The sequence below is a fragment of the Natator depressus genome, chromosome 1, assembly GCF_965152275.1.
Source record: "Natator depressus isolate rNatDep1 chromosome 1, rNatDep2.hap1, whole genome shotgun sequence".
NCBI classification, from domain to species: Eukaryota; Metazoa; Chordata; order Testudines; family Cheloniidae; genus Natator; species Natator depressus.
Genome location: NC_134234.1, coordinates 141,632,968 through 141,657,413, shown reverse-complemented (window position 1 = coordinate 141,657,413; position 24,446 = coordinate 141,632,968). Strand labels below are relative to the sequence as shown.

General features: G+C 40.4%; 1 protein-coding gene across 3 annotated transcripts in view; it reads left to right on the top strand.

Moving 5' to 3' along the window:
• Positions 1 to 6,298: 6,298 nt before the first annotated feature.
• PCYT1B (phosphate cytidylyltransferase 1B, choline) overlaps positions 6,299 to 24,446 on the top strand; it is a 44,775-nt gene continuing 26,627 nt past the window's right edge. The window contains exons 1-3 of one of the 3 annotated variants that reach the window (XM_074968312.1): positions 6,299 to 6,548; positions 19,522 to 19,621; positions 23,457 to 23,573. In XM_074968312.1, the coding sequence (XP_074824413.1) occupies positions 6,432 to 6,548; positions 19,522 to 19,621; positions 23,457 to 23,573 (334 nt within the window). In that variant the 5' untranslated portion in view covers positions 6,299 to 6,431. Of the gene's footprint in view, positions 6,549 to 9,622; positions 9,711 to 19,521; positions 19,622 to 23,456; positions 23,574 to 24,446 lie in introns of those variants that run through there. The other 2 variants (XM_074968330.1, XM_074968321.1) reach the window with 2 other exon arrangements.

Genomic DNA, 24,446 nt, shown 5'->3' with positions numbered 1-24,446 from the left:
GACTGGGGGACCTGGTACATTGGAGAAAATGGGATACGAGGGAGAAAGGGAAGAATGGAGGAACACAGAGCTCCTGGTTTAGGGGAATAGGGGGCACACAGAACCTTGGCCTGGGGGAAGGGGTGGGGAGTAGCACTGAGTTACTTAAATATTGGGGAATGGGAAAATGGCACATCAGAGCTTGTGTGTTTATGGGGTGGGTGGGAGTAGAGAGGAAGCGAAGAGCCCCTGGTGTGTGCAATGAGTTTGGCCTGCAAAAAACGCAGAGTGCATGACCCATTACCATAGCAAAGATCTTGATGTAACTTCTTCAAAATGTGTATCAGGGCCACTATTAAAAGCCCCTGTTTTCAGGAGTTTATGACCTTGTGATAATTCACCTTGCGATAAAGTTATTTGTACAAAGTGTATATGCCTATAAATTTAAATTGTGTAATTAGAAGTAAATTAAATCTTACAGGCTTTGTGCCTTCTGACCATACCTAGTTCAACTGTGCATTTAAAAATATGTTTTCAGATAAACAGGAACACTGGAAAATAAGCAAACTTTATTTATATACACACACGTTTTGTCACACACACTGAGTCCAGTGGGATTGTACTAGTGCAAATGACTGGATATTGATCAGTGGCCCTGTTGTTGATGCAAAAGAAGGAATAGAATCCAACTCGCTCTCCTAGCTGTGCTAGCTATACAGAGCTAGCAGGAGTAAAAAGACATAAAAATCTTATTTTGTCACTACAGTCAGCAGATATGACTCAGAAGCAAATCTGTTGAGTAGGCAGGTGCTGTTTTTACATTACTTTCCAGAGTAGACTCACATTTTAAAATATGTAATATATCTCAAAAGCCATAAACATGAGTATATAAAACAAGAACCCAAAAATATGGACTACCAAATCTCCATTAAAAATGATATCCAGGTGGTAACAAACAAAACTCACTAACTCATAGAAGACTGCTATTCTACCTTTACTGTTGTTCCCTTTCTTCCCCCAGGATGTGAGTTTCTCTTAACTTGGAATTTCCTGACTTCTCACTTTAGGTCATATTATTATTTTTAAATAATGAAAATGCCACCTTTGTTGTCCAAGGGTTAGAACTAAGGACGGTGAGAAAATCACTTTGTTTTGTGACCTCAAGCAAATCAGTCAGAACCCAATTCACTAAAGCATCATGTTGAGGACAGCACTAAAACACATGATTAAAAGCAAGCATGTGCATAAGTTCTGTCCTGGATTGGGGCATTAACTACTGTCTCTCAGACTGGCCCCTGTGCAGTCAATAGGATTACTCACATGAGCAAATGTATGCACATACTTAAATGCTTTTTGGGATCAAGACCATTATCAATATGTAAAATTGGTATAGCATTACCTACCTCGAAAGTGTTTTATGAGGCTTAAATAATGCTTATAAACCCTATGTAAATCTTTGGATGAAATGCTTATAGAAAAATCTGACAGAAGTTAATCTGGTAACCTTTTCACAGGGCCTTTAAGTCTAGAGAATTTATAGAAAATTGTATCCCTTCTGTAGAATGACTCAAAAAGCCTATAGAAAGGATATCATGCTGTATACAATTCTATATATTTTAGAATACTTTCTAAAGAACCCTATCATATTTCTATAGAACCCTAATGATTTAACCCTATTAAATTTAATAAAGGCATTTCCATAAGAAAAGCCTTTATTAAAAGGGCAACATATGTTTATTAATTACTTTTTCTGTTCAGGCAAATGACAAAAGATTTTAATCAAGACTTTTTCCCCAGACCGGGATATACAATGAGCAGCAGCAAGAGGATATTCCACTTCCATCTTGCATCATTGGTATAGTTTAGATAGGCTGTAGTATTACTGCAAGAGAGAACCATTATTCTTTAATGCCACCATAAGATGAAAAAATAGCTGTACTGTAAATCAGAATGTACTAAATCAGAATGTGGACAAGATTTAACATGCAGACCTTAAATGAAATAAGGGTATAATTCACCCTTCCCTGCACAATGCTAGAGTAATGGACTTTGCACAATTAACTAAAGAGGAGAGTGAAAAGGATGGGAAGAAATTTACATTGCCAACTCACACACAGCCAATGAGTTGGAAGAATAGCTACGTCCCCTCTGTACTCCCTGATGGAGAGGGGTTTGGACCACTGGGTCCAGCTGAGTAGACATCGAGTGGTACTCCCGCCTCTGCCAGTTATTCTCTCCACACTGGTCTTTTAAGAGCTGGCATGCCTGGAAAAGTTTGCAGAGGACTGCTTTATGTCAACACTCTGCCCAAGTCCCCACCTTACTCAGCCCCATTGCATGATGTGAAGGGCCCTGCATTTACTTTCCATATCTGGGTGAGTATTACCCTAAAAAGCACTGCATTTGTTTCTTAAGGAAATGAGTAACAAATTAAGGTCATGGCGCTTCATTAATCATGTTTATAATTATTCCCCCTGAGAATGTCTTTAATAGTGTTTTGAGTCCTGTATATAGGGAAAATAAATGATAGGCAACTTAATTACAAGAGAAAAGATTCAGCAAGGAGGTTTAGTGACATCAAAAACAAAAAACCCCAAACAAAAAACAAAACAAAACATGTTTTGCCTTGCTCAGAGTTTGCCTCTTTTTTATGTGTTTTCTCCTTTCTTTCCCCAATCCAGTCTCTCCCTTGCACTCTCTTTTTGCATTTTTGCCGGTTTACATTCCCATGTCTCATCTCCTCTTCTTCATCCACACCTCCCCTTCTCTTTTGAAGAGTTCTTCTTCTCTACAGCCTGTGCCATGTCTGATATGACATTTTAAATAAAGCTGCCTATTTATGAAGAACAATTTTGAGTCATGGTTCTCTTATAGTTCATCATGGTGTCAGCTCACTTTAATTTCTATTTTTCCTTTATTGAGCTTGAATTGGAGCAACAAAATCTTCAAATTATTTTTTAAATAAAAGTTAAAAGTAGCCTCAGTGGCTAAGTGCTACTGAAAGCCACATCTTTCAGCCTATTACATTTCAAGCCAACCAATGTATTTTCTTCATTACAAAAGCATCAACTCAAAGTTATCCTGACATTACTGCTGTGTACAACAAGTCTGAGAAAATCTGGTATATCAGTAGTGAAAACCCATAACCTATGAGTCATAAAATGGCCGTACAGGATGACTAAAGAACAAGTCAATTCCTAAGAAGACACTGTCCAGGTTCCTACCCTATTCACTGGAGGTTAGAGATTTAATTCATATTTCGCTGTGGTAAAAATATTTGGTTATATTTTGGACTGAGGGCATATTTTGGATCAAAGGTCTAATTCCTAAAACTGTGCCACTTTCTGTGTATCTAGAACACAAATACTTTTTGTTGAATACTATATAAATTTCCTTTACATCAAAATAGCAATTTTTTATTACCAAAAACTACAAGCATATATAATGATAAGACTTTTCCACATAAGGTGAAGACATTTTAAAGAAAAAGAATACATTATTAACCCCTGTGTCCTCCTGCTGTCTTTTATAAAAAAGTATATACATCAAAGCAGGAAAGAAATCTACAACTATGGATGTCGGGGCTTGGAGCGGTTCTTCCCTGTCTGCATCAGAGGGAGGCCACTATGCCTCACTATGCCACTTAACGGGTGAGGGCCAATCAACAGGGGATTAGCACTGTAAATCAGTAAGGAGTCTATAGCCAGCCCTCTAGCTGGGCCAGGCAGCAAACACAGCTAGGCTCAAGCCCTCTGGCTGGACCAGAGCAGAAGCAGTCTGTGGCCCAGCTTCACATCTGGGGCAGAGAAAAAGTAGTCTGTGGCAGACAGTAAACAGTTAGGCTCAAGCCCCCTGGGTAGGGCAGAGAAGAAGCAATCTATGGCCGAACTCCCTGGCTGGGGTAGACAGCAAACAAATGCAGGCCATGCGGCCTAAGGTGGGAGGCTGCCATCTGAGGGGTGGGTTTGGCAGCAGGGGGTAGAGGGTTCTGGGCCCACCCTACTCTACCAGGTCCCAGCCCAGGGCCCTAACAGTGGCAGGAAATCCCACCACTGGGTTAGCGGGGATCCTGCCAAAAAACATGCTGACTGTAACTTCAGCAAACACAACCGGACTAATGTCTGGTTTCCCTGGGCTACTTCCTTCCCCTACCTAGTCATAGGGCTTCATTCCTCACAGGCACTCGGGCTCCTTGGGGTACTCGGCATCTGGCAATTCCAGCAGCTCCTTGGGGTATTCACCAGACAGCAGTTCCTCCTCTTGTTCCTCCAGAAGCAGAGTTGATACAGTTCAGTTCCTGGTTCACGGGCCAACAGCAAGGGACCAGCGTCTGACTCCGTCACTGGCTCTCCCTCAACTGAGCAGGAGGCCCGTCCTCTTATAATTCCTGTTCCGCCCTCCGCTTCCAGCACAAGGGGCAGGCCCGGCATGGCTCCACCCACTAGGGGACGGGAAGTGGTTCCTCCTTGTCTATGTCGGGGAAGGCCAATTCACCTTGCTACAATGGATAATAAATGCCAATATCATCATATTCAATACATCCTTATAAATGGTCTAAGTACAAGTGTCAGGAACTACAAGGAAATACATTCCGTCAAGGGGAGAAGTAAATAAACATGTTAATCAAAGATTCTACTACTGGCTCCATGACTAACTCAACGAAGGACAAGCCACTTACAGTTTCTCAGATTTCTCATTCTCTCTGTGTACTAAGTCCATCTGGGGGTTTGGACTGTAACACAGATAAGAATTTGTATTCTGAGTCATTTGACTTTGGAGAGGTACCCGAGTCTGAAATTATGTAAGAGATATGAGTTGACTGTTTTCCCTCCAAAATGTCAAAAAAGAAGGGCAGTAGATTTTTGCTTTCAAGCTACCTTGAAAGTCCAACTCTCAAGTCCCTTTAGTAAAACATAGCATTGCAGATTTTAGTGGTGTGCTAGGGACCAAGCTTCAAACATTTACAGCTGTGTGCAGTGCTTACTAGCGTGAGTGGCTGTGGCTAGATGAGCAGGTCTAGATAACAGAGTGGTAAAAATATCAGTAGTTGGTCTTTGTTTGCGCTCCCACAAAGAATCGCAAAAATGGAGCTCTGTCAATAATCAATCACCAGTGGACAAAGCCATTGAAGACACTGGAAATAGAGTATTAAGAACAGTGCAATACGGTAATAAGAACAGTGCAATACGGTAAGTGTTAGCATGAACTGGGCCGGATAACCAGTCCCTCTCTATATCTATTTTTCACCAATTGATGCCACAAGTAAAGTTTCCACTTGGAGGAGCTGTCCTTTCAGCACCAAAGAAACACAAAGACATAAGTCAAGAAAGAACAGCAAAGCCATATAAGACTGGGTGAATTAAGACTCTCTTTATAAACAGCCTTACCATGTCAGTGGAACACATCCTCTGCAACACAGAATGCTGTATAGGTCATTGATCTTTAGTTAACAGATATATCAAGCTGTTAATTGCCTTGTGATTTCAATTTAAAAAAATAATACTTTGCACTGTTATAGTGAAATAAAGTAAAGGATCTCAAAGTAAAGTATTGTTATCCCACTTTATCGTGAAAATCAAAGCAGATGTAGGTTAGGTGACTTGTCCCTGTCACATAGGAGGCTAATCGCAGAGTCAGGCCAGTTGGCTGACTCCCAGTCTTACACCCTGTGCATGGACAGTAGCAATGCAAGCTTCACTACATCCCCTTACCATTGTGTCTCAGCCAGGACTTAAGGAATCACCTAGACTCTAGAATAAGCTTTTATATGCATATCTGGTATCTGTATGTAACAATTTATAATTGTGCCTGCAAGTATGGGTTTTGTATGTGCAATAAATGCACACTTTTTTTGCACATGCATCTTAGTCCCCCATATATAAAAACGTGGTCCTCAGTTTTTGTCTATAAATCTCCAACAGAGTGAAATACTAATTAAAGCTTGGTTACATGCAAAAAATGAGTACCTTTCTCTATTAATCATGCCAGATGGGGGTATAATTTGAGAGAATTTTAATATGTATCTTGGGAAGGGGGGGGTTGTCTGATATGTAGAGTGCAACTGTGTTTGTTCACATTAACAAAGTCTTATAGTGCTAAACAACCCCTCCTCCCATAAGTTCTGGTGCTGTGTGTATCATCTAATATCAATACAGCACATAAATCAGATGGAGTGGTACTATGGTGACAGTAACCAACCAGAAGACATCATGCAAATGAGAATACTGTATCCCACACCAGCTGCTCTGTTGCTGGCTGGTTGTTATAGTGATAAACTGAGGCCTTCCTCTTCACTTCTCCTTGAAAGAAAAACCTTTAATTCCTCAAGGGAAGGGAGAGAGAAGAAAGGTGAGGGGGTCCGGGAGGGAATTACATGACAAAGAAAAACATTATCTGTCTGCGAAGAGAACAGCAGAGAGGGCATCGCGGAGAAAAACAAACATTCACTGGCCATGCCAGTGCTCACCACCGATGCTGAGTCAGAAACAGGTATCCCAAAATCCCTTTCTAATGAGCTTCTTTCAGAAACCATGGAGGAGATAGAACACACATGCCCTCAGCCTCGGTTGGTAAGTAAAGACAAAGGATGCATGTATTTGTCACCCAAGAGCTCTTTGCCTTATTAGAATGTAAAGGAATCAATTGTTCAAAGATTTAACATGTAAATATGAATTCAGCTGCAGCCTAATCTATCTCAGTTGATTGTGTTTAGGGTCTGCACTGGGAGAACTTGGATTACAAAAAACTATTGTACCAGCTGTGGAAAAAATACAGATGATATAGGATTATTGTGTTTTTGTCTGTGAAGAAGAGGTTAATATTCTGTTATGGCAGGTCTCTTTCTATAACAAAACCTGTCAGAAAATGTAAAAATGGCATTTTTCTTTAGCCTTTTTAGGTTCAGATTTACAGCAAGGCTGTTCATTGTATCCTTGCCTGTTCTTTGTCTTTGTGCTGACTTTGGGAAATAAAATGACAGATAAGCAGAATTGCCATATCCCTAAATAAAAGACAGTGAATTAAGGATGCATGAGGGGCCGGGGGACGGAATGATATGGCAAGATCACCCACATTTCTAAAAGGTTCTAATGAGATTGCCAGTGTACGGGTCCATGATTTCACTTCAGGGTATGGAAAGCATGTGACTCGGGAAAGCTGCATTAAAAGAAGAGCTGCAGGTCTTAATTAGTGTATGACAACAGTGTATTCAGAGAAGCCGGCTGCACATACGGTAGAGCATTCCTTTATCCCTGTATGTCTGATGTATTGAATTCAACCCTCTTCCACCATCACTATTCAGTTTCACTCCCAGCGTTCTGCAGGTTCATTCTGCATCAGGCAGGATTCAGCTTTTTAACAAATAAGACAAGATAATGAAGTGTTACTTGCTGCTTTTCTATAGTCATGAAGAACTTTGGAGGACAGGCTTCTAATGGAATTTAGCACTCTAAATTATGGTAAATGCCACCCATCCTTTATATCTGAGAGGGGAGCTTGCCAATTGATTAAAAGAGTGCTGTTTGAAGGTGCAGTGTGGAGAAATGGGACTTTGTGGGGCGGGGAAGGTGTGTAATAATTAAACAAATTGTTAGTCTTTGACTGAAGGTGACAAAAGGCTCATTCAGGCAGACCAGGTCACTTCACAGTCAAACAAGGACAGGCTCCATTCGGGGTGCTGCATCCTAAGTGCAAACATCCTAGAGCTGTGTATTTTCATATGCTAATCTTTCTTACATTTGGAATGTTTTTATTGTTGTTCCGCATATAAGGCTGTCTGGTTTATTATTCTTGACAAGGGTAATTGTTAACCTTTCCCTATATGTGTTACCACAAGGCCCAGATAATGATGATATATATGAAAGAAGCCCAAGAAATGGATATCAATAAGGTATGACACTGTATGACTTATGCAATAGTTTAGAACTGGAAATGAGATCATTTACCACCAGAATTAAATCACAACCTTAATTAAAACAATTTTAAAAAATCCAACTTCAATAATTACATTTAACACTATATTTCAAATATTATACTGTTCTGACAAATAGCAACAGTTGCTGGAGTTGGCCTAAATTACCATTTTCCACTAGCTCTTCTTATAATGAACTAACAACTTTTAAAAAAAAACCTGTTAATTTATAAATGGAAAGGCTTTGGGTGGGTTTTTTTAAAAAAATGTTTGTACTGCACTGTGTTTACTCATGCTGTTTGTTAAGGTTTTTCTTACACATAATACAACCCTTTTGAATACATTATATCCCTTCTATCCTGTCACATAAAAAGAATTTAAAGGAAGAAATGTCAGTGTGAAGCAGGTATTTACAGTATGTCATTCCAGTAGAATTCCTATGGAAATGAAGGTGGTAACCAGAGTACATGAGCAAAACAGGAACTCATAATGATCTGTTTTAGAGCTTCATGAGTATTAATAAATCAGTAATGACAATAGAGACACTTGGAATAAAGATTTATGGAAAACTCATACTTCCAAGATGAGATTGTGGGACTGCATATCTACCTTACCTCCATACTTGCTGAAATAAATGTGCCAATGTTGAAATAGAGGAGAAGTCAGAATATTTAAGAATACAATATAGTCCACCTAATAGTGAATAGTTCTGAATACTTAAGAATACAATCCACTATCCACATGATAGTGAATGGTCCTGACTGCTGCTTAATCAGAACTCTTTTGGCAAAAGTGTGTCTTAAAGAGGAAGTATTGATAGCCAATGCCCAGAAGGGTTAAATGGAACTTAGAGTAATAAAAGGCTTGAATTTCTAAGCTTTGTTCTGTATGTACAAAAATGATAAAGATTAAAAGAACTAATAAAGATCAACTAAACATGGAAAGTAGTGTATATGCGACCAGATCCTTATCTGGTGTAAGTCAGCATAGCTCCATTGAAAACTATGGAACTTATGCCACTGCATCAGCTGAGGATCTAGTCCATTATTCTTATTCAGTACAGTACTGGATTTCATTTTAAGTCTTTTCAGATTTTTTAAATAGCCTCTTCTCTTAGTTGCTGAACCAACTCCTAAGATGTCAATGGGAGTTGGGTTGTACCATTAACTAGGACAGCCACTTAACCGGGATACAAGGCTGTCCACTGGGGAGTCCTAATTAAAAGAACTTTACTATAATTTTATTACATCGTATTTTAATTTGCTATCAGGCGATTATGTAATATTAGTGAGCTGAGTTTGTGTTATTTTCAAATTATTTTTTTCATGCTGCTGGGTGGTCATTATGTTGGTGTGAGAGTAATGAATAGTCAGGGCACCCAGAACTCTTTGTATAGGCAGGTTTTTAAAAAAAACTACTGTTTAAATCTAAATATACATATAATTCAAAATTAGATCAAATAACATGAAATGGTTGAAGAAAGTGTCCACTAATTAATAATGAAACTTTCATAGGTCAATACATATTTTCACAGAAGGAATTGGAGTTAGTAGACTTCATAAATAGATATTTTGTATTGTAGATATTTACTGTTATTGGCTTTTTAATTAAAAAAAGAATTGTTTATTTGATGCCCCAAAACAGCAAATATTTTAATTAATATCTGTCACAATGTAAATATTTCTTTTTCAGTCAGTCAATCCCTCTGACTTTATGTCATGGAGGCTGCCATCTTGGCAGGAAGTGTCACAGTAGGACTAAAGGAAACTTCTGTGTCCTTCAGTGAATGAAGAAAGCAGGAGATAATGAAGTCAGTTTTCAGGTAAGTTTCAATGTGTATTGAAATATGAGGTTTTCCTATAGGTAGGACTGTTTTTTAAATTGCCATGACTTTCTTTTTTTTGCAGATGCTGTCTGGGATTTTTGAACTAAAAAAAAAGTCAGTCAGAGGCTCCACTAATAATTCATATTGAAGTAGATACTCCCTGCTCCATCCTTCCCTCTAATTCTCCTACTCTGTGTTCCCTATTTTCATGCATCTGCCTGCCAATTAATAGCTCCGTTCTTCACACACCTTCAGTGACCTTTAGCCTCAGGTGGCTAAAAATCCACAGCATAGGCAAGCCCTTAGTTTAGCTAGGAAGCAGAGGCATGTGGAATAGAGAAGATCAAAGGGGGAGGGAGGGAGTTAATTTGGAAGATGCAGCAGTTTGAACCTATTTATTTAGTTTGTTTATGATGATGCAGTCTTGGGCTTGATTCTGCAATTAATTCCCTGTGGATAGCTCCTGGCTCCTTGCAGGAACAGGGCCTGTGTCTTTATTCGGGTTTGGAAAGCATCTATCACCCAGTGGGAATTACCACAACCTAAATATTAAATAATAACGACAATGCACATGCTCACGGGTGGGGTTGGAGACAATCCCAGACAGTGTCTATAACAAAAAGAAGCAATGGCAATTTATAATTACAGTTCTGAAGTTAAAAAACAATACACATAGAAACTTACCTGAAAACAATCCTGAAGGACTACCACTTGGTTTGACCTTTCACTGAAGTGCAGTGGGAGTTTTCTTTACTCATACTGTATGTCTCTTCCTTCCAAAATAAGTCTCTAGGAGTAAAATTTTCAAAAGCACCTACATGACTTGGGAGCCTAAGTCCCATTAACTTTCAATGAGATTTAGGTTCCTAAATGCCTTCAGTTCCTTTAGAAAAGAGGACTTAGGTTCTCAAGTCACTTAGAAACTTTTGAAAATTTTAATCTTAGGGGCTTTAATAATTTTTACAGTATTTTTTTTAAAATATGCTAGTTGTGTTGGTGAAATTATTCAGGAGTTTTGAAAAATGCTAACATTTCAGTTAAGAGTAGATGAGAAAGATTAATATATATTAGTCTCACTCGGTGAAGCTATAATAATGGTTTAAACTAGAGCTATAATGGCTGTAGAGATTATTCCCCACTGATGCGACTAAGTATGAAATTTGAAGAAGCTATATCTAAAAATTGTATTGGCCTTGACTTTCAATATTTTGATCTCTGACTTTTTTTCCTTTTTGTTTGATCTGATATTTAAACAGTGATTCAGGATGATTCATACATAACAGCTCTAGAAGTATTTCAGATATTCTTACCAGTTCACACAAGTAAACTCCTCAACAAATGCATATGATTTTAACTTTTATAGTTAGTAACATTATAGATATAAAAGGCTTTATTATAGTTACAAAACCAGCCATGCTTTTGTTTTTCCACAATGTGGTGTGATTTAGGGAGCCTGCCGTCAGCGCTTCTTCAATTTGGATCTATGCTGGGGTACAGCTGTCATGGAAAAGGAGCATTAGAGCAGATGACTGAGTAATAAGGCTGTGTCTGAAGCTTAAAAGAGACGTGGTTTGACTAAATGTAGGTGATCTTAGCCCTGCACAAGTTGTGTACTGTATTTGGACCCGAAACTAGTATTCATGAATTCTGGCTGTTTTGGACCAAATATTTAAAAAGGGTGTCCAATCTGGCCTTCCTTTGTATGTCCATGACTTTCTTTGGCACACTTTTAAAATATTTTTTCTTTGCCTGCAGCACATCACCACCAAAAATTAGAGTGTGATTTGCCTTTCACTTCACTAAGAGTCACACCATTGCTACATATCTAAATTATGTTGGCAACAAGATGTTGCATCATTTATCAGATATATAGAACTACTGAGATGTCATTACAAGAGTCACACACAGCATAGGAGAACTGGTGCGAATATTATGTACTATAGAATGTATTGTATTTCTTGCTCACATGTATGTGCGTTATGCTATTTGGAACTTGCTGTTTCAGTTGAACATTGTCTATTTCTCGAACAATATTTTTTTCAGTTATTGTGAATGTCTATATCACAGCCTAAAGGAAGATGAGTAAAAAGGCTATTGTAACTAGACAACAAAAGCAAGGCATTTACTACATAAAAAATACTAAAGCAGAAAAAACCCATAGGAAGGAGCTAAGAACTATTCACATTTGTCAGAAATACATATATAGAAACCACCAACACAGCCAGCTATATATACAAAGATTTGCCAAAACTAAGGGTTGGTCTACACTATAAAGTTAGGTCGGCTTAACTACATTGATCAAGGCCATGAAAAACTTCATGCCCCGTGTGATGTAAGTAAGCCAACCTAAGACCAGAAGTAGGTGCTGCTAGGTTGATGAAAGAATTGTTCTCGGGTTGTTCTTTTGTGGCTCTGTGTTGGTGACTAACTCCCATGAAATACTTGTCTGTACCGAGGCAGTGTTGAATTGCAGAACTGTGCCTGTTTCCATCTTGTGTACCTGATGTTTGGTACATATTTGGTTCTTTCACTTGTACTTTGTTTGAGTTTGGGACCCAACATACCTCTAAAATATATCATACTTTCTAAAAGATAACTTCTGTTTGAGCTAGAGCCTATGGGCTTGATGCAGAAACCACTTCTTGAAATGCAGGTTAGACTAGATCATAATGATCTCTTTTGGCCTAAAAAGCTATGAATCTATACATATCACCATGTGCTTTTGTAAAATGATGGGAAGAATTTTCTGCATTGTTCCTTTCTTTCTGAAACTTATACTTGCATCTTGTGATTATTAGTCAGTCAATAATTATTACACAAAGATTAGTAATGCATAACATGACTTTATGGAGGATGAACCCAGATAGTACTTGGGAAAAAGGCTGTCTGGATTGTTTGCAAATTGGATGAATTTTTTAAAAATATTATTAAAAATATAAATAGATTATTCTGAATTACTCTTTATTCATATTGGCACTGCAGAGTCAATAGAAATCTGTGAGATGAGCTGGATTATCTTTTGGTTCATGCATCATCAACAGAACTTTTAACTAAATTCCACTTGCAGAATCTTTACCTGGAGGTACACAGAGATAAAGGGGCAGTTAAGTTGGGGGTCCATGAAAAATTTTAAATCAAAGTGGGGGTCCTTGGGTTGCTAAAGTTTGAGAACCGCTGCCTTAAGAGATTCTTCATCTGCAAGGAATGCTCATATTTTAGGCCTAATGTTTTATAGACCCAGCATGTGTATATTTCTCATTCTTCAGTTACTTATAAGATTTTTGGTAGTATTTTATTCTTAACAAACATGTTGGTTGAAAACTGCTTTAAATTTTCCCCTCAGATTTTCATGTTTCCTGATTTGTAGTCACTGTTTGCAAACTATGGGTCCAGTGCTACAAGTCCTTACATGAGTAGTCCATATGCATGGGATTAGTTCCATTGAAATCAGTGTTCAGTTTGGAACTGGTCTAAAGTCTCTCTCTGCTTTTAAGAGACTGTCAACATGAAATGCAGGGAGTTAAAAAATGAGATAAAAGTAGTGTAAAGTATTGTCCCTGAATCCTCCTGCTAATTCTGTGGTTTTACAACAACATTTTCCTATTTTCAAAAATGTTTTTTCTCCCTTGTTGCTGTGTGAAAGACCCACACAAACAAAACCAACCCACCCCTGTTCTAAGGGATATAATGAAACCGACTGTACACTAAGAGCTGTCAAACATATCAAGTAAACCAACTGAAAACCTCCAAGGTGGTGGTGGCAGCAAAAAGGGCCGAGTTCAAGATCTACAGTTCCTCTTAACATTTTTATAATGTTCCTCTTAACAATATAAACCAGAACCAGCTTGAATCCCCACTCAGAAAACTGGGAAAACTAATCACCCCCCGTAGAGGCATCCAGGGGAATGTCTACACTGCGTTTTAAAATCCGCAGGAATGAGGCTCAGAGGCCAGAACTACTGGCTCAGGCTCACAGGGCTCACATTATGGCACTAAAAACAGCACTGTAGACATTGCAGCTGGGGCTGGAGCTCTGAAATCTATCCACCTCTCTGGGCCTCAGAGGCCAAGCTCAAATGCCTATACAGCTTTTTTTAATGCCGTAGCACAAACCTGAATTTGTAGACCTAGGCTCTAAGACTCACAGCTGTGGGTTTTGAAATGCTGGGTAGACATACACTAAGAGGCAAGACTTCCCTGCTCACAAGCACTGAGGATGTGCACAACAAAAGAAAACTTATTACGAGAGAGGGAACACAGTATTACTTTGGAAAAACACCACAGTGATTCAAAAGCATGCAAACTACAAGTAAACACCTGCCTCCACGGTATCTTGGGCAGTGTCCTTTGCCTCAGTTTTCCACCGTGCAGCGTGAAAGTCCAATGGACAAATGGCCATTAACATGCCACTCCCCTTTCCCTCCACTGCACCCACTCACGGTTTGTTGTGTGTAGTCAGCAAAGTCCCAGAATCCAGCGGTGCATTGATACAGCTTCACCTCCCACCCCTGAAGGGAGGGGAATGGTCGAGCGATGCCTGCGCTGCCACGGGTGACCCCTGCCGCTGTCATCCCTGCCACTCCTAACTGCTGCTTCCGCTTGCCACTTACACTGCTCACTGCCTCTAGCCACAATGCTAGAATGCAAACCACCATTTAGCCCACTTCTTAGTGATTTCACTGGGTAGTGGGGAACCTCACTCGGTGCTGAATCCGCTGTGTTGCTTTTCACCACGACACTGTCCACAAACCAGGTCTAATGTTCAGGCCCCTAGACCTGCTGAATGATTTCAGCGGTAGTGATTACTGAGCAGAAATAAGGACTCTCAATGGAGTCTATTTTTAAACACTGGAGAGGGAGGATCAAATGATATCTAGGACTCCTTAAAAAGAGGTCACACCACTAGGTAGAAACCCCTGTCTCCACGCCCTCTGACTTTCACTTGGGTTTGGCATCCTATCCCCTGCTTAGCAAATGAGGTAAACTTAGGGTAACCCCCATCAGTTAGGGCAGGCTAAGGACAGTTCTGCTGCCCTTTCATTATACAGTAAGGATCAACATTTCATTACCTCTGCACCCAAAATTAAAGTACATTTTAACCCAAAGCAGCCAAAATTGACCATTTTTTAAAGTAGGTCTCTCCGCTGATCACCTACACAAAGTAGGTGCATCTGTGCAAATACAATCTGCTCCTCAGGTCTTCTGTCTCAATAGATGGAAGGGGAGAGAGCTCCTTACATCAGTTCCCCACCCCATTCTCCTAAAGTTACAGAAATTGTAGGGGTTACAAGTAACGGCACTTTGTAAAATATATTTAGACAGTATGCCTTTAATAATTGTTGGACAGCCATCTGATTTAGAATCCACAAGCCAAATTCCTCCTTGTATAGCTCTAGCAGTTTCACTGTATTGAATGAGTTTATTTAGAGAATTGGAGAAATCTCAGCAAACGCCTCATAATCTGAGATCAGGGAAACTTTCTAGGAGAGTTTCCCTGGCAAGAAGGGGAAAGCTGGGCCTACAGGTCTATTCTTACTAGTTTAAGGAAGTAATCCGGACTGGGGGCTTCTCCTGGCAAGAGTTCTGATGATTTTTCCTCCCCTTTGGAGACATTTGAATTCTTCGCTAGCACATAGAGTCAGATGAAGGTAACTCAAACCCTTTATAAAAACTATTCTCTTTGGGGGAGGGGGGAAATGAGGAAGTCAGTTCCAAAATTTTCTATAAATTATTGCCTCCAAATTGTCTCTGTTCACCTGTGTCCTTTTCAGCAGTAAATCAGCTAGGGTTTAACAATCAAGGCATAAAACATGAAGAGACAGATGAAAGAAAAATAAGGAGCCAGGCTATATTCTGCAACCCTCTCGCTGCAAATTTCAGGCATGGGAACTGCACCAGAAACAGAAGGCAGTTCCTGGATAACTATATCCAGGTAGATGCCACCATGGCAGAATTAACCACACTGTTCATTAGTACTCTTGTTTTTGAACTAAAATATTATTTGTTTACATTTTCTCTGGCTCAGTGTTTTTCTGAAGTCACTGGCACAGGTGGATAAATGGGGAGAAAAGAGTTACCTTCAGTGTCCTGGTTGGCAAATCTCTTTGAAATATAATATGCTGGCAAATGGATGGAGAGAGATATTTCCTTGGGGGGGACATAGCAAGCAAGCAAGCCCTGTTATTGCAACATTCTTTGTACACTCAAATAAAAAGAAACTAAATAATCTGATCTGTGTTGTCAGCCACAGCTAGTGATTTGAGCCAAGAACACATGGGTATCTTAGAGTAGTGTTTCCCAAACTTGGGACGCCGCTTGTGCAGGGAAAGCCCCTGGTGGGCCCAGCCGGTTTGTTTACCTGCTGCATCCGCAGGTTCAGCTGATCGCGGCTCCCACTGGCCGCGGTTCGCTGTGCCTGGCCAATGGGGGCTGCGGGAAGCGGCGGCCAGTATGTCCCTCGGCCCGCGCCACTTCCTGCAGTCCCAATTGGCCTGGAGCAGCAAACTGCGGCCAGTGAGAGCCGTGATCGGCCAACCCTGTGGACACGGCAGGTAAACAATCCGGCCAGGCCCACCAGGGGCTTTCCCTGCACAAGCGGCGGAACAAGTTTGGGAAACACTGCCTTAGAAATTACTTATCTGAATGGACAGAAACCAGGTGCAGTGGTAATGTGGATCTCAAACCAATCATCATGCCAGATCCTCCACACCCAAATTTGATAGGCCGGGAGACAGCATGCAAAATTAGATCCACTGCTCAGCTGGTACACAGGGATCTTCAGGCTAAAGGGAGATGGCTTGTCTACACCAGGGAGATTTCCTCACAAATTCTAACCATTTTAAAAACTAATTGGAGCTATAGGGTTGGGTGGCCTGAACCATTTATACTCACCTGATTTCAAAACCACTGATTTTGTTGAATTGGTTTAAGGTGATTTTGAAACCAATTCAATAAAAACAGTTCAGGCCACCCAAGCCTGGTCTATACTATGGCTCCAGTTTAGCTGAAACAGTTTTCAAGCTGGTTAGAACGGGGCGGGAATTTCAGTGTTGTCAGGATGATTTCATATTGTTTTTACAATTACTATAGCCAAGGGCTAAATTGGGCACTTATGCCCAGATTTTTAAAGGTATTTAGGCATTCCAATTTGCTCCTCTCAGCGTTCAAGGGCTAAGTAACTTGGATGGCCAAGTTCCATTTTCAAAAGTGACTCGGTTCAGCGACAATTTTTCCTAGTCTAGATTCAATGACACAGCCTCAGGTACCAATTGAGAGTCTTCTTTGTATTCTGTTTCATCTAGAAGCACATTTTTATGCATTTCTGAATGCGTGTTCCTCCTTGACGTATTCCTGATTTTAGTCTCTTGTCCCTAATTACTGTCCGTTTTAATGTCTGAAGGTCGAGGGCACATGGTAAGAAAAGAATTGGCAAGACCTTTTCTAACAAGACCCAGGCTAGTGGGAAGCTAAAACAGGATGTCCTTGGCTTTAGTAGGGGCTGAGAGAAAAAGCTGCTTAGTATTGAAAAAGACATGTATATGGGTAAAAGATTTACTCTGACTAGCAAAAAATAAATAAAGAAATAAAAAATCTCTTGCTGCAAACCAGACCTATTTTCTTCAAATAATCTTCCAGGAAACAGCCTGTACCTAGCTAGGATGTGATTACCAGTTGCAGGCCTCAGACCATGGCCATTATTGTTTTAAAATTCCTGCCTTCCTCTTTATCCCAGCATGAAGCAGCCTGTGTGGGATGTTGTGTAACTTGACATTGCTTGGAGATAAAAAGGCAGTTTAGCACTCAACAATCACGGAGACAGAAGCAAAAAGACAGTGATTAGAAAATAAAGAAACGAGTGTGCAGTGTGCTATGTAGGCAGCTAGTTGAACAGGATTCCCTTCCACAGAACCCAAACAGAAAGTTTGATTTTCCCATATTTTATTTTTAATTTTGGCAGTTGCATTTAACATGATGAAGGCATCAGTGAAAGTAGGGCTGCTTCACTGCAATACATGAGATTTTTTAAATCTGTAGGAGTGATGAGAGTTTTATAAAAGCAATATTGGTGGTGAATCCCAACCAAGATAAGCTACAAACAAATCTAGAGTTCACTTTTATGTAACAGTGGAAACCACCCTCTCAGCTCAAGAAACAAAGGGTCCCATTGCAAGTGCCTGTCAAGTAGGGAGATTCATCATCAAGAAAAAATAAATATTTACAGGAATGGCCTAAATTAAGAGCAAAGTTAGTCATCAACTTGAAATCATATCAGCCATTCCAAGAAAATAAATGAGATAAGTGGGCAATTTTTGGTAAAAGGAGACAGATACAGTGTTCTAGCATTGCCGAGAAATGCCCACTAAATGACACAGCAGTCTTCTAAGTATTGAAAAATGTAAATAAAGGGCAAGAAATACTTTGTTATGGCCAATGATGAGTGCTCAAATAACAGATAGGACAACTTAGTGTGCTCCATTCAGTCTCTTCCAAAGAACAAAAAAACAAGACAGATGATGCAAGGCCATGAAATCCCAAAGAGTAATAGGGGATGTATTTGCTTTTGACAAAGGAGAAAACCTTTTTATTGTTAATTGATTACTACTTTCAACTAATGGAGATTTCAAAACTAACAAGCAAATGGTATTTCCCCCCCATATCAAATCACAAGGTGCAAGGCATATAATACCAGAGGTTATAATTGCTGATAACTTCCTGACAAAACATTTAATCTCTCGCTGCATCAGGAGGTTCCTATCTGTAAAATAGGGATATACCACCTCATTTCTCCCACCCTTTGTCTTTCTTGTACTTTTCAAGAATAAACTCTTCAGGCACTCTCTCTTATTATATGTATATATAGCCCCATCTAATAAAATGGGGCTCTGATCTCAGGGTATCTAAGTATGACTTCAATACAAAAAATAATAATGAAAGAAATTCCAGATAAGTCAGTCAGAATTTCACTGGGATTTCCTATCTTAGTCCAGCCCTGGCTTTCTATGCCCTTTATAAATAATAAAATGAAGTATCAAGGATCCTTGCTTGATGAAAAATTCAACACAGGTAGTTTATATCTAATTTCTGTCAGTGGGTGGAGTTTGTGCCCAATCCACTCAAAAGCTAGTGAGGAGATGGTCAGTCACTGTCTTCCAAAATCCTAGGGTCTAATCAGTTTTTCAGTTACTTCTAGTATATATGTGAGTGTTTTATCTCCTGGGCATTTGGACACTGATCTGAGTACAACCATCCCGTGCTCACAAATGATAAATAGCAAAAAATAGATTTTTATCTGAAAATTGCAGGAAAGATGCTAAGGAAAATGGAACCCTACTCACCCTGATTGAGTTCTCCAGCAGACAAGCTACTGTGCCAGCTGATTGTTTTGGATTTCCTCAGTACACAAGACATAGCCCAGGGAAAGAGAAAGCTCATACAATCAACAGTCCAAGAACTAAGTTTCTTACACTCTGGGCCTGTAGCCAGAGAGACCTGAATTCAGTGTGTGGATAGATTGTTTATTTTCCTGAACCATTTCCAAAACATTAGAGCTTCTTGACTAAGACCAAGGTTTAGTTTGCAAGGTGTTTTATAAACACCATAGTCTCTTCGGTGGTTAATTGGCACTTTTTGTATAAATTGGGTGAGCTCATGAGTGATTTCAAAAAGGAAACAAGCCATCATTATGCACAGTTAGGACTTGCTGACATACAATGAAATGATTCAGGTTTGTCTTCCTAGTTGAAGAATGAACTAGATATTTGCTCATGTAATTTTTTTTTTCTGTCTCTACCCCTCCATTGCCTTCCAGACTCTGATTGCACCTGCTCCATTTGCCGATGAAATAAGCTGTCAGTGCCAAGCCCCGCATGAGAAACTAACCATCACTCAGGCCCGCCTGGGAACACCAGGTGAGACGTCCAATTAATCAAGACTTTGCCGACAGCGGCATTAACAGGACTAAGAGCAGCTTCCACTGACACAGCCTTTCAGTTGTGAAAGGCTATTACACTATTATAACACTATCACTATTACAACAACACTCTTCATTTGGGAGAAGGAGGAGCAGCGTGTGCTGCCTTGGGGCTCAGGGAGGTATAACGAAAGGATATTTATGGTTTCTTAACGATACAGCCCACACACTTTAATGTAGTTGTTAAATGTACAGGGTTACTTTCTGAACAGGTATAAAAATGCTGGGGAGTGAGATTTGGACATAAGAGGTGACTCAGCAAATTTCAACACACAGGTTATTTGGATACTGAAATCATATGGGATACTGGCTAAAATGAGTGTTTTCCTCACATTTTGAAACACACTTCATGGCCTCTGCATCACAGCTGTGATATATCTCCTCTGACAGCACCACAGCTTATGAGTGTATATATGTACTCTGCCTGAGGACCTATAGTGGTGAGAAATCACGTTTTCCTTTCTGACATTACAATGACAGTCAAGGCCAGCAGTGCAGGCAATACTATAGCATCAGGGCCCCCCACAATGATAGTGTGATGTTTGGCGCCCATTCTCCAGTTCCAAATGGTGTGGGGTATGAGCTGATTCATGATGGCTGACAGGAATTACAGCCCTCGGGAATCAGAGAGCCTTTCCCTTTATTGAGATCCTGGATGGCCACATTACAAGTTCCTCCCTCCGCCTGTCTAAATGGAAATGTTGATCCACTATTTTTCTACATAATACAAACACGAGTGTTAAACACTTCACCTGTTCCCCTCTAATCTGGTATCATGGCAGAGGAGTTTAGGGTAGGTAATACTCTCGATCATGGACCTTTCAGATGGTGGGGAGGATCCCAGCTGATGGTTTTACAGGGGGCCCCAAAAAGCTGCCTGTTACCCTGCTTTGAGGAAGCATCCCCATCTTCCCGGTGAGTTTTCCAAGAAACATGGTTTTCTCCACATTTCACCTGAGTCATGGGAGATATGGTTATCCTGAGCCGTGACCTGCCTTTCTGCTGCACTGCAGCAGCAGCTTTGGAGCTCAGAGCCCCAGTTGTTTGTCTTTCAGTTGCACAGGGACTTCCTATTTGTAGCAAAGTGGCCAGGCATGACACTCAGTGAAGCAGTTCCCCTTTAGGCCTGCAGCCCAGTGCTAGGGCATGATGAGTGGGGCTCAGGAAGAGATGGGTCGTAGGGAGAAAACAGGAGGAGGCAATAAGAATGGGAAAGATAGAAAGGTTAATCAGAAAGGAGAAGCGTCTGAGGGAAGAGGAAAGGTGTAGCTGCAAGAGGAAACAAACGTGTGTACAGCATTAAGCTGAGGAAAAGAAAAAGGCAGGGAGCAGAGAAAAAAGTGAAATGACACAAAGGGAGTGAGACAGGAAAAAGACCTTTTTTCCAAGTGAGAATTCAGGGAAAAGGGAGGATAATAAAGAGGCCAACTTGGGGAGAACACAGTAAAGAGGATTCTGATGAGATGGGACTCACCATTGAGGCACCCCCTGCTGGATGTTCTGGGGATCAGCTCTACTAGCCAGGGCTCCCTCTTCTGGTGGCATCTCATCACAGTCACTTCTGCTCCAGGGACCCACATCACTCCCAGGACCAGGGCATTGTCTTCGTGACAGAGCCCTCCAGCTGTGCCACTGCACTCTGTACTCCCTGCTTCCAGGGGAATGTTACAGTCCCTTAGTCTAGCCACTTCCTCAGTGGCAAGTGGGGGCAGGGGAAGGACTCATGCCTGCCCACTACTCCGGGTCCCGGCCCAGGGATCCTGTAGATGGCCACTGCTTGTGGCACCCCCTCTTACTCCTCAGTAGATTTCCCTGGGCCACTTCCCCACGGCCACAGCACCCTCTTTGCCCTTGCCACAGGGCCTCAGCCTGCAGATCCCTGTGGCCACCAGCAGCTGCCTTTATATCCCTGGATCTCTGCCTGCAGCACTGCTCTATCCAGGGTGCTTACTGCCTTCAACCTGCAAGGCAGCCAGTCCACCTCCCTCCTCAAGCTCCAGGGAGTGACCAAAACTGCTCTGCAGCCCTTCTTATATGGGCCAGCCCAGCCCCTCTCTGATTGGTCGCCTCCTGTGCAGCCTCCCAAGGATGTAGAAGAGTAAGTAGACTAAACATTTTAAATTTACCCACTGTAATTCTGCATATCTGAGGAGAAAAAAACAAAAACACAACATTCTTACCAGAGGCCAAAACTTATCAGCTGGATTTACACATAACTCCTGTTAAAGCTGAAAATCATAAGAACAGAAGAATGGCCATACTGGGTCCATTTAGCCCAGTATCCTGTCTTCTGACGGTGGCCAATGCCAGGTGCCCCAGAAGGAATGAACAGAACAGGTAATCATCAAGTGGTCCATCCCCTGTCGCCCATTCCCAGCTTCTGGCAAACAGAGTCTAGGGACACCGTCCCTGCCCATCCTGGCTAATAGCCATTATGGACCTATCCTCCATGAACTTATCAAGCTCTTTTTTGAACCCTGTTATAGTCTTGGCCTTCACAACATCCTCTGGCAAGGAGTTCCACAGGTTGACTGTGCATTGTGTGAAAAAATACTTCCTTTTGTTTGTTTTAAACCTGCTGCCTATTAATTTAATTTGGTGACCCCTAGTTCTTATATTATGAGAAGGAGTAAATAACACTTCCTTATTTACTTTCTCCACACTAGTCATGATTTTATACTCCTCCATCATATCCCCCCTTAGTTATCTCTTTTCCAAGCTGAAAAGTCCTAGTCTTATTAATCGCTCCTCATATGGAAGCTGTTCCATACCCCTAATAATTTTTGTTGCCCTATTCTGAACCTTTTCCAATTCTAATCTGCATGCAGTATTCAAGATGTGGGCATATCATGAATTTATATAGAGGTAATGTGATATTTTCTGTCTTATCTATCCCTTTCTGAATGATTCCCAACATTCTGTTCACTTTTCAGACTGCCGCTGCACATTGAGAGGATGTTTTCAGAGAACTATTCACAATGACTTCAAGATCTCTTTTTTGAGTAGTAACAGATAATTTAGACCCCATCATTTTATATGTATAGTTGGGATTATGTTTTCTAATGTGAATTATTTTGCATCTATCAACATTTAATTTCGTCTGCCATTTTGTTGCCCAGACACGCCGTTTTGTGAGATTCTTTTGTAGCTCTTTGCAGGCTGCCTGGGACTTAACTATCTTGAGCTATTTTGTGTCATTTGCAAATTTTGCCACCTCACTGTTTATCCCTTTTTCCAGATCATTTATGAATATGTTGAATAGGCCTGGTCCCAGTACAGATCCCTGGGGGAACACCACTATTTACCTCTCTCCACTCTGAAAACTGACCATTTATTCCTACCCTTTGTTTCCTATCTTTTAGCCAGTTACCAGTCCATGAAAGGACCTTCCCTCTTATCCCATGACAGCTTACTTTGCTTAAGAGCCTTTGGTGAGGGACCTTGTCAAAGGCTTTCTGAAAATCTAAGTACTGTATATCCACTAGATAGATCCCCCTTGTCCACATGCTTATCAATCCCCTCAAAAAATTCTAGTAAATTGGTGAGGCATGATTTCCCTTTACAAAAATCATGTTGACTCTTCTCCAACAAATTATGTTCAGCTATGCATCTGACAATTTTGTTCTTTACTATAGTTTCAACCAGTTTGCCCGATACTAAAGTCAGACTTACCAACCTGCAATTGCCGGAATCACCTCTGGAGCCCTTTTTAAAAATTGTCATCATATTAGCTATCCTCCAGTCAAATCATTGTTGTGTTTCTTTCCCCACAGTTGACAGACCAGTTAGAGTGTATGCAGATGGGATATTTGACCTCTTCCACTCCGGCCATGCTAGAGCTCTTATGCAAGCCAAAACTCTCTTCCCAAATAGCTACTTATTAGTAGGAGGTAAGAACACATCTATTTACTGGATTTTTGGCTCTATTCTGAAGTAGCAGAGGAGCAGTATTGCCATGTTCTCCACTGCAGATGTTTATATACTCTGACTTTGAGCACTACTTCCCGTTTTGATGGTATTTTACACCTTAAAAAAATAGTCCATCTTAAAATGATGTCAAACAAAGTAAGAGTCAAGTCATAGAGCTGCATATGCACAGTTCCCAGTTAGTTAAAGGGAGATGCCTGCATGACTCTGAGGGCAGAATGTCTCCATACCAGTGTTTATCTTTTTTTTTTTTACAGTCTCAGGAGTGTAAAATGGTAGAGATGAGTGAATAATCTATAACTAATAATCTAATTAATGATTTTTAGCATATTTTTCAGCTCACAAAACATCCATGAGCTGATTTTGATTTCTTTTTCATTTATTTGGGGAACTTTTTTGAATTTGTTAGTCTATGGATTGATGAAATACATTCCAAAGTTGTCATATATCAGAGAAGTATTGTTTTTGTTTCCTGACTGGATGATTGTGCAAGCACATCTAATGTGAATACTTGCACATGTGCATTTAAGGTTTGGTGTCTTTGAACACTAGCGCATGTTGCTTTGAAATTTGGTTTTCAAAAATATTTTTTGACAGCAAAACTCTACTGCTCAAACATTAACAAAGTGTGACTCAGATGAGTTCATTGAAACATTCAAATGAATAATGTGAGGCATTATTTTGTATCATTGCCTCAGCTCTGCCAAAAAAAAAAAATTAGAAAAGCAGCATCTTGTTCTTATTCACACTTTGGTTTTATACTTAAATTATTTCAGTTCAAATGTAGGTAGTGGGAAGATCTGTTCCATAATGGAGGAAACACTTAAGAGCTCTCC